Raw genomic sequence first — 17,448 nt, forward strand, 5'->3', positions numbered from 1 at the left:
ATCCTTTCTTCCGCCTGTTCAAATCTGTTGTATGCCACTAGCACATTTTTAATCTCATCAATGGTGACTTTCATTCCCGTAAATCCTGTTATTTTTTTTTGCATGCTTTCAAATTCTTCTTTATGCTCACCCAGTGTCTTCCTAATATCTTATTTCTTTAGCCATATTTTCCTTCATCTCCTTAGTTTAGATTTGGTTGAACATCTTTAATTAGTTGTTCCAAATTTTTTATTTCCTCCAATTTTTTAATTTCTTTCTTTGACTAGGCCTTATCATTCTATTTTCTAGTATGGCTTGTAATTTTTTGCTGATATCTGGGAATTTAACTGTCTTGATGAGATTTTTCTGAAGGTCAGTTTATCTTTCTTGTCCAGGGCTTCCTTATTGATTGGGTTTCTGTTAAGACTCTTCTTTGACCCTTGATTCAACACTACTACCCAGCCATAACAAGGACAGGGACCTATGGTGGGGATGCCAACCACTTCCAAAGGGCCCTGGGGAGAGGGTCAGGAAAGACGCCAAAAGCTTTTACTTTGGTTCCCCAAGGGTGCACTTTCCTGGCCTTTTACTTTGGTTCCCCAAGGGTGCACTTTCCTGGCCTGCCCAGCAGATGGTGCTCCTCTGCAATCTACTCCCTGGAGACCTAGGAGGGCAGGGTATTTTTAGTCTTCTGGTGGTTCCGCCTCTGAAAGGGGCCAAAGCAATGGCACAGTCTGCACCTGTTTGGTTAGACTAAAGCAGCAGGACCCAGCGATCTAAATTCACCAACAAACAGCTGGCTCAGTACTGTGCTGTGTCCCCCCTCTGTCCTTGTCCCCCTCTCCACAGCCCTCCTAGTCCGCAGTAACCCCTCAGACAGGGACTGGCTGACCAGAAGCTGCTTGCTTCAAGGGTAGAAGATGGGCAGCCTCAGCCACACTGTTTCCCAGTTTTTAGTCCCACAATTTCCCGAATGCTGTATAGTGCTCTCCAGAGTCCGAGAATAGTTGTTTTAGACGGTTTCAGCCTGGCCATTAGCTGTTTTTGGCTAGGACTAAGCCCTGCAACTTCCTATTCTGCCATATTCCCAGAAGTAGCTCATTCCTAGGTATATTTTGATTTCAGTGAATTGAAAGCAGAGACTTGAACAGATATTTGTACACGTGTTCATAGCCATGTTATCCACAACAGCCAAAGGGTGTTCAGCTGTAAAAATGAATGAAGTACTGATGCATACACAACATGTATGAGCCTCCATACCACTTTGCTAAGGGAAGGAAGCCAGTTACAATAGCCACAGTTCCATTCACATGAGATATCCAGAATAGGTAAAACCACAGAGATACAATACAGATTGGTGGCTGCTGGAGCTACCTACTTCTCATCTAGGAGTGTAGAATTCTGAGAGTTGTTAAGCAGAGACTGCCAACATTAGGCATCTTGTTTCTATTTGCTAAATGCTGCTGGAATGCCATGTACCGGAAATGGAATGGTTTTTTAAAAAAAAGAATGTATTAAGTTACAAGTTTACAGTTGTAAGGCCATAAAAACGTGTCCAAACTAAGGCATCCAGAAAAAGATACCTTGACTCAAGAAAGACTGATCTGGGAAGGCACATGACTGGCATCTGCTGGTACTTTGGCTTCTGGTTTCTGTTTAAGCTCTCTCTGATCTCAATATAAATCAAGACCCCAGGTTACCTCTCATCACAACACATACATTTTCTTTTTCTATTAGCTGGATTTAAATATTTATTACATTATTTTTATTTATATACATTCCATATCCCCCAAACATATACTCCTCTTCCTACTCCCTGGTAACTTATACTTTACTTTCTGTCTCTGTGAATTTGCAATGTCTAGACATTTTTATAAGTGATAGCACACAATATTCATTCTTACATGTCCTGCTTATTTTACTGTGCATAATAAATTCTGAGTTCTTCCATGTTGCAGCATGTCTCAGAATTTCATTTCCTCTTTTCGTCAATTAATATTGCATTGTGTGTCTGCACCACATTCTGTTTACCCATTCATTTGCTGATGGAAACTTGGTTGCTTCCACTGTCTGGCTTTTGTGAATAATACCGCTATAAACACTAGTACACAAGTATCTGTTTGAGACCCTGTTTTCACTTACTTGGGTATGTACATAGAAGGAGGTCACATGATAATTCTATATTTACTTTTTCTGAGGAACAACCAACCTGTTTTCCACAATGACTGCACCATTTTAGTCTTACCAACAATCTCTAGAGGTTCAATTTCTCTGCATTCTAACACTATTATTTTATCTTTTGTTTTGTTTTTTTTTAAATAGCCATTTTTATGAGTGTGACATGGTATCTCCTCATGGTTTTGATTTACATTTCCCTTATGGCTAATGATGCTGAGCACTTTTCAAATGCCTATTTGCTATTTGTATATCTTTTTTGGAAAAATTCAAGGGTATTCAAGTCCTTTGCCACTGTTTAACTGGGTTGTCTTTTTGTTGTTGTTCTGTAAAAATTATTCATATATTCTGGATATTAAGACCTTATCTGAAGGGCGGGCCACAGTGGCTCAGCAGGTAGAGTTTTCACCTGCTGTGCTGGAGACCCGGGTTCGATTCCTGGTGCCTGCCCATGCAAAAGAAGAAAAAAAAACCTTATCTGATAAATGGTTTGTGACTATTTACTTCTATTCTGCAGGTTGTCTTTTCACTGTCTTGATAACGACCTTTGATGAACAAAAGATTTTAAATTTGATGACGTCTAATTTAGCTATTGTTTCTTTTTTTGTTCCTTTTTATTTTTTTAAATTTATTTTTGCATGGGCAGGCACCAGGAATCGAACCCATTTGCCTGCTTTTTTAGTCACTGTAAACATTTCCTTTGCTTGATACTTGTTTCAATTTCAAATCATATTTACTGGCAAATTTTTACTTAATACTTGTCTGCCTGTCTGTCTCTCTCCATGGTAAATTCCATAATGGCCAGACCATGTTGATTTATTCATCACTCTAATGCACTGTGCCTAACAAGCATAAGCAGTCAAATATTTATCACATAAATGAATGAACATTGCCACCCCCCACATACATAATGGTAGACCCTAGGCTGCCTTGAATTCAGGCTTCCAGACCAGTCAAAACTTATAAACAGTTACGAAAAAAGAATGGCTTTGGCAGCAGGGACAAAACTCAAGGAATAAACACAAGTGAGACCTGAGGATTTTGCCTCAATCCTGCATTTATTTGTCAGTTTACCACACAAATGAAAGCAGTGCTCTGGCTGGCACTGACAATTTCCATGAAAGGCCAAACATTTTTCCAAAATGTCAAGACTCATAAGAGGAGCAAATACAAAAATAAGTAACATATAAATAAATAATTTGGAAAATGAACTGCACAGATAAATTTTAGCAATTAAAACCAATGATGGAAATAGCTGTTGGTGGAATGGATTAGAGGCGACAAAATCACTAGCTGCAAACTTCAAACATGGACAACAGAAAGGAGAATCTACAGTAAGGAGCCAGAAATTGAGTATTTCTGCTCTCTGTGGGAGGAAACAGCTAGCAACACATCGATTCTGGGACCATTAAGGACATCAATATAAACAACATAGCCGTAATAATCTTCCTAAACTCTTGCTGGTGTCCCATCACTCCCAGGCTCATTCAAAAACATTTAAGGATTTCTGGATTTTGAGAAGCTGTTTTATATAGGTATAACCTGGTATTCAGAGATAAGAATAAAGCTGATCAGGTAGGGATTAAGGTAATTCAATATAAGGGGTAAGGAAGACATTGCATTATTTTAGAACTCCGCCTTCTCTTTGAGACCAAAGGGAGAAAGTTCATCATGTCCAGAATGTAGGTTTTCTGTAATACCTGACGTAACTCAACCTGTTTGAATAGATCATTTAAACAATCCAAACACAGGGAGTCTAGAATAAGAATGAGAGCCTTTAATCCTGTATAGTTTAATGTAATGCCTGGATACATCTCAGAGTATATTAAGTAAATAATCAAAAAGTATTGGCGGTGGGCCGCGGTGGCTCAGCGGGCAGGGTGCTTGCCTGCTATGCCGGAGGACCTCGGTTCGATTCCCGGCCCCAGCCCATGTAACAAAAACGGAGAAACAGAATACAATAAAACAAGAAAATGTTTAAAAATGTTTCCCTTTCTTCCTTCCTTCCTTCCTTCTATCCTTCCTTCCTTCTCTCTGTCTTTCCTCTTAAAAAAAAAAAAAAAAAAAAAAAAAAAAAGTATTGGCAAAGTCTCTTGAGGGATGGGAGAAAAATTACGGAACCATTAAACCTCACCACCGGGGAAACTCCTGATAGTGTCTCAAACATTATGGACACCCAAATTAATAGGCCAAGACCTTGATCTTGAGGCTTGCTCTTGTGAAACTTACGTACATAGCAGAGAAGGGTGAAAGTCTCCACATGGCGTGGGAGACGACTCCCAGGGATGAGCCTAGCCCTGGCACGGTGGGATCAACAATGCCATCCTAACCAAAAGGCAGAAAAGAAGTGCAACAAATAAGGCATCAGTGGCAGAGAGAGTTCAAATAGAGTTGAGAGGCTACTCTGGAGGTCACTCATACAAGCTTCAGTTAGACATCACTACCTATCATAACTTGCCAACCCCCAATCAAAACCATTCCTGCCAATTCTAAAGAACACCTAGGGTATTATATAAGATTCTCCAAAAGTTCCATGCACTAGGGAAACTCTTCAAAACCTACAACCTCCAGATGGGTCCCTGGACCAGATATGTCCTGAAATACAGAGAGGCCAGCCTTTCCAGAACATCAACTAGTTCCATCCCCCTATTCCATGTTATTGATAGCCCCTTCCAACATGAAAAAGTTAGAATGGGCATAGCCCAAATACCTCTAGAGAGTGGGAGAAAGAGCAAAGGTGATGGTAGAGTTATACAGAGAAGATAGGGTTTAACAAATGAGTATGATTGCTGAATCATTATACTGATATTTCTTTTAGCCTCCAATACCTTAGAGCAGCTAGAAGTAAAAACCTAAAATGGTGGAATTGTAACCATACCAAACTCTGAAATCTGTTCTACAACTAATTGTTGCAATGTACTTTGAAATTTATTGCTTGGATGTATATATGCTATTTAAAGAAAAAGGAGTATAACAGAGAAGGTAGTATTTAACAAATCAGTATGACTGCCGAAGCATTACATTAATATTTCTGTTGGTCTCCAGCATCTTGGAGCAGCTAGAAGAAAAAAGAAAAAAATCATGGAAACATAACCCATATCAAAGCTTAAAATCTTTTCTATAGCTACTTGTTAAACGTACTCAGAAATTTATCTTTTTTTGTATATATGTTATATTTCACAATTTTAAAAAATGCTAAAAAAAAACCCTGAAAAAAAAAATAATAAATTGACACACATTTAGAAAAAAAAAAAAAAAATTCAAGGACCCCTGCCCTGTATCATTAATTAAATCCACACTCTGAGCCTAAGACTCTCCACCTGAGGCTGCCCACTGCCTCTTCCATCTCATCTCTTTATTCCCTTAAAGTACTCTTTCTGCCCATTTGCATTACCTGCTGTTCCTCACTCTCTTCCTGTCCTTTGCTTTCCATTCTCAACAGACCTGAAAGGACCTTCTGCCCTTGCCAGCCGCTCAGCACTTATGAATGTCCTCCGGCGCCATTTCCCAGCTCCCCTAGTTAAACCCCCAACTGAAAGTAAACTTCGGTCAAGTGCCCACAACTTTTTCACTTTTTTAGAGCATCTTCCACTTTTCTACCTTATACTACATTCTCTACATACCTGTCTAGAACAACAAAGAACAGGTTTGGGGACTAATGAAAAAGTACCTGTCCCTCCCACCCCAATCCAGAAAAGTACAAAACAAATAAATATCTTTCCAGAATTTCTGTTAAATCAGAGTCAGCCACATGCTCCTTTCTGAACTGACACTTGGCTACCACCAGACCTAGCACTGCTGCAACTAATTGTAAGTTATTGGAGAGAAGGAATTGTGTGCACACCTAGCAGATCCAACTATCAAAAATGAGCCACCTAGAGCAGGCGCAGCTAGGACTCAGTATTTACCCAACAGTAACGTAAGCATAAAGAAAGTACTGAGTTCAAGTTTTCACACAGTAGGAACAAAAGGACAGCGCAGTATCACATAATTCTAATGCTTCTGCCGCATGGGTTTTCTTTGTATAGTATATAACATAACACACCCAACCATGACCAGATATTGCTATCTTACCAAACAAAAAATAAGGCATTTTTTAAATGCTCACTGAGTTGGCAGGGAAAAATAAAATAAAATTCAGCCCTGGCGAAGCTGCACACAAACATGCACAAGGATGTGTTGCTGATGTATCATAACTAAATGCAACCCTTTGAAAATAGCGGGACGGTAAACATCATGACCCATATACAATTTAGTACAAGGAAATAATTCAGAAGACAACATGGTAAGTGCACAAAGGTGCTTTTGGGAACGTTTTTACAGAAAGAGAAAACTAGAAAGTCAAAATGGAGAAGTACTTAAGTAAATTATGTTAGAGTCAATACAAAAAATAACTTACAGCCACTGAAATAATAAATACGGACTATTTTTCAAACAAGCAATAAAATTAGAAACTATGAATATTAATATACATATGGTTAGAGACTTAAAAGGAGCACAAAGAAATTAAGGTGTCGATGGGTTAGTGTATCATGATTACAAGCAGATTGTTTTCTTCTTCCAATATCTTCTTAACGTACTAAATTTTTATTTAATAATAATGGTTCTAATAACACAAATACCCTCTGCTAACTCTCATGCTCTCTCTTTTCATTCCATGGATGGTTCTTTTTCACAGGGCTTCCTCAAGACAAAAAGAGAGGGCAGGAAATGCTCAGCTTCACGATGCCAAGAAAATGCCAATACCATCACTTTTACTCTAGGGCAGACCAGTCTAAAGAACAAGACTGGAAAACCAAGAACCCGAGGAAGCCGCTGCCTTAAGCACCTGCTCACACATTCCTCCAATTACAGATTAAACAAAATAATCTTCTGGAGCACACATCGTGTTCGCCAGGGAGGTTCAGCCTGTCCCTAATGCTGTTTAAACATCAGACCCATAGTTAGTAATCTGGCGTTCACTATTCTGGTATTCCAACAGGAGAAATGGGAAAGGATATTTTAGGAGACCAAACCCTTCTGAGGGCAAGAGAACACTGGAAAGGGCAAGGAGCGCTAGTTTGCAGTTCTGCCCAGGACTCTCAATGGCCCAGAGTCGGGGAGCTGCTACTATGGCACAGCCCAGCTTAGCACAGGCTTCCAAAGGGACTGAAGGAGTATAAACAGGTGGAGCCACAAAGAATCTCGGCAGGGACTCAAAGACAGGTGAGAACCTGGAAAGCCGAGCAAAGACAAGCAGGCAGATAGAACGCAGAGAGAGGGCATCTGTGGGCAGACCATATGTGGAAGGCCAGCACTGCAGAGCCTCTGTCTCCTTTTTTAAAAGTAGAGGAATGCAGTAAGCAGACAACAATTATAGGATTAAATAGTAGCACCAATCCCTAGCATAATCTAGTCTCCAGGATATACAGGAGTGTAAGGGGAATTTACATGTTTTGATAGGCAGACCCATAGAAGCCTTCCCTAAGGAAGAAGTTGTTTCAGGGGTCCCTAGGACCACCCATAAGTATGCGGAATGGAACTCACGGTCAAGTTTATTATAATAAAAGGATATCAGCAGGGGCGGGCCGCGGTGGCTCAGCGGGCAAAGTGCTTGCCTGCTATGCCGGAGGACCTCGGTTCGATTCCCGGCCCCAGCCCATGTAACAAAAACGGAGAAACAGAATACAATAAAACAAGAAAATGTTTAAAAAATGTTTCCCTTTCTTCTATCCTTCCTTCCTTCTCTCTGTCTTTAAAAAAAAAAAAAAAAAAAAAAGGATATCAGCAAAGGAAAATGACATAGGCCAAGTCTAAAGAAACCCAGGCCCAGCCTTCATTATATTCTCTCCCTCCCATAAAGGGGTACACTGAGCATGCTCCTTTTCACAGCAGCCAAAAAACATGGTAACATGTACAATGTCTCCATCCAGGGAATTCCATCAGAGACTCAGAGCCCAAGGTTTTTATTGGTTGCTGAACATGTAGGCACCCTCTGCCTAGCAACTATGAAAATTCCAAATCCCAGCAGGAAAGCAGGTGTTCAGCATATATCACATTGTTTATACAAACAGCCTAGAGCATGGTGAACCAACCTCATCAGTTAAGGAATGGAGGGCACAGTTCAAGTACCAAGTTCCCAGACACCATCTTAGGGTCAATCTTGTAAATAGGCCCTTCTAGAGTTAGCAGCCTCAATAAGGTGTATGGGAGGATTTGGGTTTTCTCTTCTATTTATACTTATTTTCTGGAGTACAGAAAATGTCCTGAAACTGATAATGGGGATAAACATATAACTACGTGATGATGCTGTGGCCACTGATTGTATACTTCAGATGGTTTGTAAATACATCTCAAAGAATTGCATTAAATATATATATTTTTATATTTTTTATATATATTTATATATATATAAAGTTATAAAAATATAACTTTAACTCTCTTTTGCACATAGGTGATTTGTAAATGTTGTTAATGAGACTGAAGTAAGAAACAGTATTGGGGGGCTACCAACCTGAAGACTGTATTAATTATAAAATATATTGCTATCTTGACAAGCTAAGAAGTTACCACAAGATACAAGTCTAACAAAGTGAAGAAGGCTAACTGATCTTAAGGTGACTTCATTGATTTTCACAATACTCCTTATCAAGTACTATCCTTGCTTTTTACAGAAGGAAACAGAGACTCAGAGGGGGGAACCGACCTGCCCAGAGTCATTCTAGAAAGACTTTAAATTCAGTTGGTCTTCCCACTCTATTGCACTTTCTTCTCTAATTAGAAGTCAGGTGGGTATCAGTCTCCCAACACCTGCTCACTCCGCAGGTGAGGGATGAAATAAGAAACCTACAAAGCCAAGGACTAGGCCTCTCTGCCAAAGTGCCTAAAACCACCTTTCCGCTTTAAACCATCACCAGAGCCACAAAACAATTTCCAGCTGCTACAGGTAGATCGCCAAGCACCAGGGTTCTTCTCCTACTGTCTCTCCATCTGCCAAGATGTGTAGAAAAATAATCCCCCTAGTCAATGCACATCATAATAAGTCTCAACAGTTACTGGTGGAACCGGAAAGCGGACATCTACCGTTTTATTTGCTAGTGAGGCCTTTTATGCATCAATTCATTTAATCATCAAGAACAAACCTCATTTTACACATCAGAGAATTGAAGTAACTTGTCAGGGACAACACAGACCGTAAGTGACAGAGCAGGGATCAAACCCGGGTCTAACGCTAAAATCTGGGTTCTTTCCACCATCCCCACGTACATCTTTGAGTTGTCTTTCGCCTCCCAAGGTAAAGGATTTCTCTGGCACGACTTCTCCTTTCTCCTCTGAAGCAATCCCGACTTCAATATTTTGCCCACTGACAGACGGTTCACTCCGCCTTCCCTGCCACTGTTCCTTCTCCTTCAAAAAGTAATCCTGTATTCAGTCTAACACCACCCCCTCCCAGATACCCCCAGCCTCGGAAAACTCGCCGTCGGTCTGCAAACACATCGTAATGAGACTCAACGGTTACTGGTGGAATCGGATTTCAGATATACGGTCTCGTCTTCTCCTCTCGACAAACCCCTGAAGCAGGCACCCCAGGTCAGGAAAGCGCCCCCCCCAAGGTCACCGGATAAAAAGCAGGGGGAGGTGACGGCAGGGCCTCAGGTTTTCACCCCTGGTCCTCGCTCTTCCCATCGCTCCTCACTGTCGCCCACGTCCCACCCCCGCCCCAGCGATGTCACACAAGGTGCCACGGGCTCGAACACCTGCCCTCCGCTCACGACCCTCCCACGCCCACCCACGCCTGGGGGACGCCCCTCCCCACGCCACCGCCCGCCGGCTCCTCACCTGCGAAGGCAGCCCCACCCTCCCGGACGACCCTCCTCCCCACAGGACCATCCCGACCCACCAGTTCCTTCCTCAAGAGCCCTCCGCCCTTCCCAGACGGCTCGCGACCCCCCACTTTGCTCCCCGCAGACCACCCCCCCGCCCCGCCTTCCCGCCTCAGGTCCCTACTTCTGTCAGCCCGCTGCGGCCGCGGTTACCTTCTCCAAGGATGCCGGTCTCTGCACCGCCAGTGAGCGGGCCAGTGACAGAACCGTGTTGAAGTAGAAGCCCCGCGAGGCGCCGGCTTGGGAGCTGGAGCAGCAGCCGCCGCCGCCGCCGCCCCCGCCTCCGCCTCCCCGGGCCGCGGCCGCCGCCATCGTCGCGCCCGTACCCCAACGCCGCCCGCCAGCTCCCCACACCCGGCCCGCGCGCGCCCGACCTCACGGCGCAGGCGCGGCCACATCCGGCTCCCCCACCACGTGACCTTTCTGAGGCCGACACTACGTGGGGCGTGGCCACGGGGCGGTTCCACCGCTGCAGGGTGGGGAGAAGCCGCGCTGTAGCCTGCAGCTGCGCACTGAACGTGGTTTCACACCCTCTCCCCGCCCCCCGCCAGCGCCCGGCAAGACGGTCGGCTCCGGGGGTGGGGCCTGCGGGGCCCCCGGCGCATGTCCGGCGGAAACAGCCCTGCGTGGCGACGGGGGCGGCAGCGGCGTCGCGGGGTTGTGCGGCAGGAGGCGTTAGACCCCTAGACGCCCGGGGAAAGTCGCCCCTCTCTTCGGCCGCGTACCGCCCACTTACCCTGCCCGCACCCCAACCGGCGCCGGCACCATGTCGGCTCACCCCAAAAGCTACAACCCGTTCGACGACGACGCGGAGGAAGAGGACGCCCTCCCGGCCCCCTGGAGGGATCCCCGTGAGTCCCCCGACGGGCCCGGCGACCGGCAGCAGAGCCTGAGGCAGGAGGTACTGCGCAGGGCCGAGGCCACAGCCGCCAGTACCAGCAAGTCCCTGTCTCTCGTGTACGAGTCCGAGAAGGTCGGAGTCGCCTCCTGCGAGGTGAGCCGGGAAGCAAGGCTGGGGCCTGCCCGCCTGAGGGGCGGATGGGAAACGCCCGCTTTCGAGATCGTGTGGTAATTCTCGAATGGCCCAGAGAAGGTTCTTCTGCGTTCGTGACTCGATTCGTAATAATCTGTTAAGTAGGGGAAGAGTTGACTGGTCTGGAGTTCTCCGAAGAGGCAGTTCGCCCCGGCAGTCTATCATAACTCAGTTGTCTGCTTAGTTCGTTTCTTTTTTGTTGTTGTTCTAGATGTAAATTCCAGACTCTAGACTGCCCAGGTAAGGGGAAATTCTGAACAGCGTGGGCTTGCTTAGGGAAATACAGAGTCTGTTTATTCCACATGATCTCCACGGGGCTTTAGCCATTCCTCCCGAGTGGACTAGGAGAGAGAAGTCGGTGTGCCTAGCAGGTATCGTGTTCCCTGAAGCAGCAGGACCGTGAACTCTTCCTCCAGCCCTGACTTCAGCTCTGCGTGGCTGGTCGGGGTCAACACCTACGTCTGTCCAGACAGCTGCTGGACAAGCCTTAGCCCGATTAGGTTGGGTCGTTACTTTTACCTTTTTACCTTCCCAAATCCACAGGATCGTGGAGCTGGTCCGTTGCTCTAATTTCCTGCCCATTGAGGGTTTCAGAGAGTGGGACCTTAGGGAATCTTCGTTCTTGCACATCCCATCTTCCTCCTCAGCCTACTTGTGATGCAGTTTTGTTTGGGCAGAGGGGGAAAAAAAGTAAAAAAAGAAAAAAGGAAATGTAATAGTAGATGACTGTTGTATCTACTCAGAATAATGAACCTTGTGCATTTGTAGCTCTGTAATGCAGTGCTTCACCTAAAAGTATTGTCTTCCTCCATTGGTCTCTTCCTTAATTCTTTTCTCTGGCAAATTTCCTCCTGATCCAATCACTTATGGTCTTGGACAGTTTTTTTGTTTGTTTGTTTAATTTATTTTTTTATTAACTTTTAAAAATATCTAACAACAAACACAAACATTTTTAACAAATGATCATTCCGTTCTACTTATGTAATCAGTACTTCACAATATCATCACATAGTTGCATATTCATCATCATGATCATTTCTTAGAACATTTTTTATCATTTCGGTTTAGAAATAAAAAGAAAACAGAAAAAAATTCATAGGTACCATACCCCTTATCCCTCCCTTTCATTGATCACTAGCATTTCAATCTACTAAATTTATTTTAATATTTGTTCCCTCTATTATTTATTTTTATTCCATATGTTTTACTCGAGTGTTGATAAGGTGGATAAAAGCATCAGACACAAGGTTTTCACAATCACACAGTTGCACTGTGAAAGCTGTATCATTACACAATCATCTTCAAGAAATATGGCTGCTGAACACAGCTCTACAGTATTTTCAGGCAGTTCCCTCCAGCCTCTCCATTACATCTTGACTATCAAGGTGATATCTATTTAATGTGTAAGAATAACCTTCAGGATAACCTCTCGACTCTGTTTGAAATCTCTCAGCCATTGACACTTTATTTTGTCTCATTTCAGTCTTCCCCTTTTTAGTTGAGAAGGTTTTCTCAATCCCTTGATGCTGAGTCCCAGCTCATTCTAGGATTTCTGTCTTGGACAGTTTTGAGGTGTTTTGGTTAACTTCTCAAATAATCATCTCCATCATTTCCTCATTACTACTTTCTTAGTTCCCCACTTCTTCCCATCACTGTCTCCCTCGTTGGCCTACCTTCCTGTCTTTAGCCTTGTTGAGGAGGTTTCTGTTATAATACTTGCACTTCATGTGTCCTGCATTCCGATGTTTGAGTCTAAATGAAAAGGCTTGACTTAGGTTAGGGAAGACATTTGATAGTGAGTTCATTGGATTGAAGGGCCACGCCCCAAGGAAGCCAGCTAAGAATGTTTCGAAAAGGTATCTTCGGAAACTGTGAGAGCAAATGAAGTAGAATTCGGAGTATCTGCAGTAGGGTATCCTGGTAGAGGATATCACCTTGAGTCTGACTTTTAAGGCTGAGGTTTAGACGAAGGGGATGAGGGAAAGGGATGTTCCCAGGGAAGAAAGGAGAACACACAAAAGGCACTGGCCCAGTAATGAAACTCCTGGACTCCTGAATGAGGAGGGAATGGGCAGGATGGGTGAGAGGAAAGGAGCTGGAGGGGACAAGTTAGAAGCCTTTGGTGGTCGCGGTGAAGGGTTGGGTCTTGAAACCCAGGACAGTCAAAACCTAATAGTTGTGAGTTGTTTAATACAGGTTGCATTTAACACATACCATGGTGATACTTTGCCCACCCTGCTTGAGAGGTCCTTCCCTGTGCAAGGGGGCTGAAGGCAGAGTGGCACTTCACATATGTGAGGCTTGAGTCAGGCCAAGCTGGGCATTGCTCTGAGAGGTACAATCTGAGCGTCATTGGACTTGTGACCGAGTAGGTGCCAGGCTCTCTCACCTGCGTGATTACACATTGGATTTTTCTGGGACTGAATCAGCTCTCAAATATCTGAGGTCCTGGAGGCAGGACCAGTCAACACCCCAACCCACCCTGCAGTCTGCAAACTGGTTTGGAATCCAGCCGTTCACTCCCCTCAGAATCAAGGGTGGGAGAAGAGGGAGGTAGGTGAGCTTCTCCTGTCACTCGGTGCACAGTGTGGGTGCAAGCACCACGCATCTTGCCAAAATGCCTGAACGTGTTGTTTTATCAGAGGTCTAGGCGTTTACAAATAACATTAGATTAGAAGGTTATAACTCAGTCCCATCTTGGTGCAAATGGGAAAAATTAGTCGGGGTCACCTCTAGTGAAGCAGAGCCACATTTTTCCTACTAAACAACCTGACAAGGTTTTGTCCCTGGCTTGGTAAGCACAGGTACGAAAACGGAGAGGGGCCTCTGGGTCACTGATCTCTTCCTATATTTGGCAAGCATGATAGCATGATTTTTTTTTCTCCTGTTTCTAAGGCTTTTTTTTTGTGAAGAGTCCAGTCATGTGTTCAAAATTGAAAACATGCTTAAGAGTGTTACATCTACTTCCCACCCCTCTCCCTTCCCACCCTCCGCCCCTAAGACAGCCAGTTACCGACAAGGTTTATGGAGAAAGTCCACATATAGACAGTCTTTTTCCTTTTTATTTTTAGCCAGAGTAGAAGATTCTATACCCTCTGTTCTGCACGTTGTTTAATAGGACCAGCGGTTGTTCACCTGCAGTGGATGACTCTGCTTTGTTTTTCTTGTGGCTGTACCGTGCTCCATTGAATGGATGACCTTTACTTACATAGCCAGTCTCTGGGGTGGCATTTGAGTTGCTCGTACCCTTTGGGCATACCTGTTTGCTTCTAACTTGGAAAGGGTTTTTGTGCCTCCTTTAACCACACTGCCAGAAGAAATCTGCCCACCCTGAATACTCTGCTTGCCCTCTGACAGCCAAGAGTGCACGAAGAAAGTAGTCCTGGGGACTGGGATCTTGGTTCAGGGGGCTCCAGCAGCCAGCTTCAGACTGGGGCCTGAATGATTGGCACAGTGACCTCAAAGGAAAAAGAGTATGTTTGGTAAGACTCGAGCGTCACACACCCACCAGCCATGCTGGCAGTGCTCCACCTGGTCTTGTGCAGGGGCCCCTCTCATCTTCCCAGCCAGCAACAGTTGCCACAGCCATATGGGCATTTGGTTCAGAGACATGGGTAAGAAGAGCAGAGGCCATGGCAGCCACTGCGTTCAGGATGTCCCATGGCTTATAGTAGATATGTCACTCCAGCACTATGCCTGCATTCTTCAGGAATCTGACCTTCAAGCAGAACCTTACCCTACCAAGGGCTGGGCTGACCAGGGCTGTCCCTCCATGGGAGCCCTGGTCATTCTTGCAAGGCCAGAGTTCTCAGCACAGCCCTGTCCCTCCAAAAAAAAGTTGATGGAAGGGGAAAGATAGCTGCCAGATTGAGTGATTTCTTGGTGGATCTGAAAGTGTCAGCTCGGGCACAGGGTAGTCAGTTACCCTAACACTCTACCCCAACAGGTTTCCCATACTGTGTCCTTACTGTAAAAGATGCTCTGGGGGTGAAGAAGGGACCTGAGGGAGGGGAGCTGCGAAGGAAAGGGAATATGAGGGAGCAAAGGAATGGAAGCCAAGGAGAGACCAAGTGGGAAGATCAGATGGAGCGTCATGGCTCTGAATGAAGTCCTGCCTCCTGACCACCCAAAAGCGCAACCTTAGGCTGCTCAGGCTATCACTCCCAGCCTAGAGAACGATCATTGCCCACGCCTTCTCCAACATCTCTGGATTTATTTATTTTTATTAATTTTTTGGAAATGATAACTGAGCACAATTTCATTTTAACCATCAGTGATTGAATTAGACTGTCATAAAGTTCTGGAATCCCAGGCACGCTTGCTGGCTCCATCGCTGTTAACAGGGTGCCTCAGGAGAACAACTTGTCAGGGTCAAGACAGGTCTGACACCTGTGTCAGAGCCACGAGTCTGAGCGCCTCCCCTGCTGGCCACCACCACCCAAGGGCTGGGCAGCGAGCCACGGGCCACTAAGAGGGCCATGCCCACCAGCCTGTACCTCTAAGCTGGCTGTCCTGAGAGCTGCGCCCAGCCCACCTGCCCACGTGCAGCGAGGAACTCCAGCTGGTCCTCAGGCTTCATGTGCAGCCAGAAACCTGTGTGTGTTTCTGCTCCTGGAGACCCACCATCAGACAGGGCCGTGAGTGGGAGCCTGTTGCACCCGTGTGCCCCACCGTACTTTGGTGTATGCATGCTCACTTGGAAGGGGGGATGGCCAGGCTGACAATTTCACATTTTTGGCTTCAGTCTACTGCCTCAAAACCAAGCCTTTCCCTCAGGAGCTTGGGCTGTGACCCTGCCAAGGAAGGCTAGTGCTGTCTGATGTCATGGCATGCATCTGCTGCCCTCTGAAGACCCTGCCAGCCACCCTTCAGTGTCCCCCTTCTGTGCACACCATTGTCAGCCCACTTTGTCTCTCTTCCTCCAGCTGGTCCAGCCTGGCCACCCCAGGCTGTTGCGCCCACTCCCTCTGACTCCCTGCCTGCTCAACTCTCAGCCTCTACCCATCCCAGAGCCCCCTGGTTGCCGCCTCAGCTAGGCAAGCTGTCCCTGCAGGGGTGACTTGTTGAAGTGGAGGGTATAATGTATATGTATGTCTGTGTACGTATGGGCTGCTTCCTTTGCTATCTCCCCATGAGACTGTAAGCTCAGGGAAGTGGAAACCCACTTCTCTTCCTTGGAGTCCCAACACCTCAGTGTTGCCAACAGAAAACTCAGATGACATGTCACACCTCTTACCCTCTGCCCACGAGGCAGCAAGTTGAGCCCAGCCCCGACCCCCTGGAACCTAGGAACGGTGGCTGACAGGGAGTGGGTGCTTAGGAATGTGTTCACTGGTGGGCATCTTGTAGCACCTCCCCACTGCGTTTGCACTCTGCCTGCCGTGGCTCCCTACTATCTCCAGTCCCCATGGAGCCTTAGATGGAACCTGCCCAGTCAGGGGTGCTCTCACAGCGTCCTTATCTGTCAGCACCTCTGCTTCCCCTGCTCTGCCCGGAGGCCAAGGAGGGGTGGAGGCGCTTCCTCTGTGTTTTCTCTCAACATTGTGCTACAGGCACAACCAGATCCTCTCACTGACCATCCTCCTTTCCTAGATTAATTTTAAGAACAGTTTTGGGGCCTCAAAGGAGAGGGGGTGAATCACCGGTAATACTGACCCCCCAGCTCAGTGCTTTGTGATGTGACCTTTGAACTGAGGGCACTCGGAAGCTTGCCCAGCCCTCCACCCTGCCCATCTCACAGTGACCGATGGAGAAGACCTGGTACTGTGGTAGTTCTCAGCTCTCCTCCTCCTCCTGGGCCATGGAAGGGCCCTGGCACGCTTGAGCCAGCCTTCACAATGACCCAGGTGTGGGCTGGCTTGCCAGCCGGTCCCTGCAAGCCAGCCACAGCTGCCTTTCCAGGCCTTCCCGTGTCCTTAGGGTTTTCTTGGCCAAGCCCTCCTTCCTTGTCATGTGGGATTAGATCACAAGCACACTACATCCAGTTCCTTCCTCCAGAGGAACCTCCTCCCTCTCTGGCCCTATGACCAGCAGGTCACACCCACTGGGCACCAGCTCCCGGGGACCAGTGGATTCAAGCCTATCAGCAGACAGAAATTTGCAGCGACCAGAACAGCACTCACTTCTGGCAGCCTCGGGGGCAGGACGAGCTGTCTTGTGTATCCCTCTAGGCTTCCACCACCTTGGGACTCAGAAATCAAGGTGGAGAGGCCAAGGCAGGGGCATGAGAGCCCCTTCTGCCTCCCAGCTGCTCCAGTCAATTCCCAGACTTCAAATTCTTCTGTCTTACACAGCTTGTGAAATAATCTGGGACTGGGCTTTTGGAAACATATCAGCACAAACACATGAAAGCCAGGAAAGCAATCATTTTAATCTTTGTTTTATGTCATTATCTTGTTC

The 17,448-nt window shown here is 45.9% G+C and overlaps 2 protein-coding genes across 8 annotated transcripts in view; one reads left to right on the top strand and one right to left on the bottom strand.

Annotated features, from left to right (window-relative positions):
* PI4KA (phosphatidylinositol 4-kinase alpha) overlaps positions 1-11,080 on the bottom strand; it is a 182,200-nt gene extending 171,120 nt beyond the window's left edge. For 2 of the 7 annotated variants that reach the window (XM_077160278.1, XM_077160284.1), the window contains exon 1: positions 10,170-10,328. In XM_077160278.1, coding sequence (XP_077016393.1) covers positions 10,170-10,328 — 159 coding nt within the window. Of the gene's footprint in view, positions 1-9,399; positions 9,582-9,646; positions 9,723-9,751; positions 9,776-10,169; positions 10,344-10,952 lie in introns of those variants that run through there. The other 5 variants (XM_077160279.1, XM_077160283.1, XM_077160282.1 and 2 more) reach the window with 5 other exon arrangements.
* SNAP29 (synaptosome associated protein 29) overlaps positions 10,498-17,448 on the top strand; it is a 32,447-nt gene continuing 25,496 nt past the window's right edge. The window contains exon 1 of the mRNA XM_077160289.1: positions 10,498-11,010. Within this exon, the coding sequence (XP_077016404.1) occupies positions 10,783-11,010 (228 nt within the window). The 5' untranslated portion in view covers positions 10,498-10,782. The remainder of the gene's footprint in view (positions 11,011-17,448) is intronic.

This window comes from Tamandua tetradactyla, chromosome 5 (genome assembly GCF_023851605.1).
Source record: "Tamandua tetradactyla isolate mTamTet1 chromosome 5, mTamTet1.pri, whole genome shotgun sequence".
Lineage (NCBI taxonomy): Eukaryota > Metazoa > Chordata > Mammalia > Pilosa > Myrmecophagidae > Tamandua > Tamandua tetradactyla.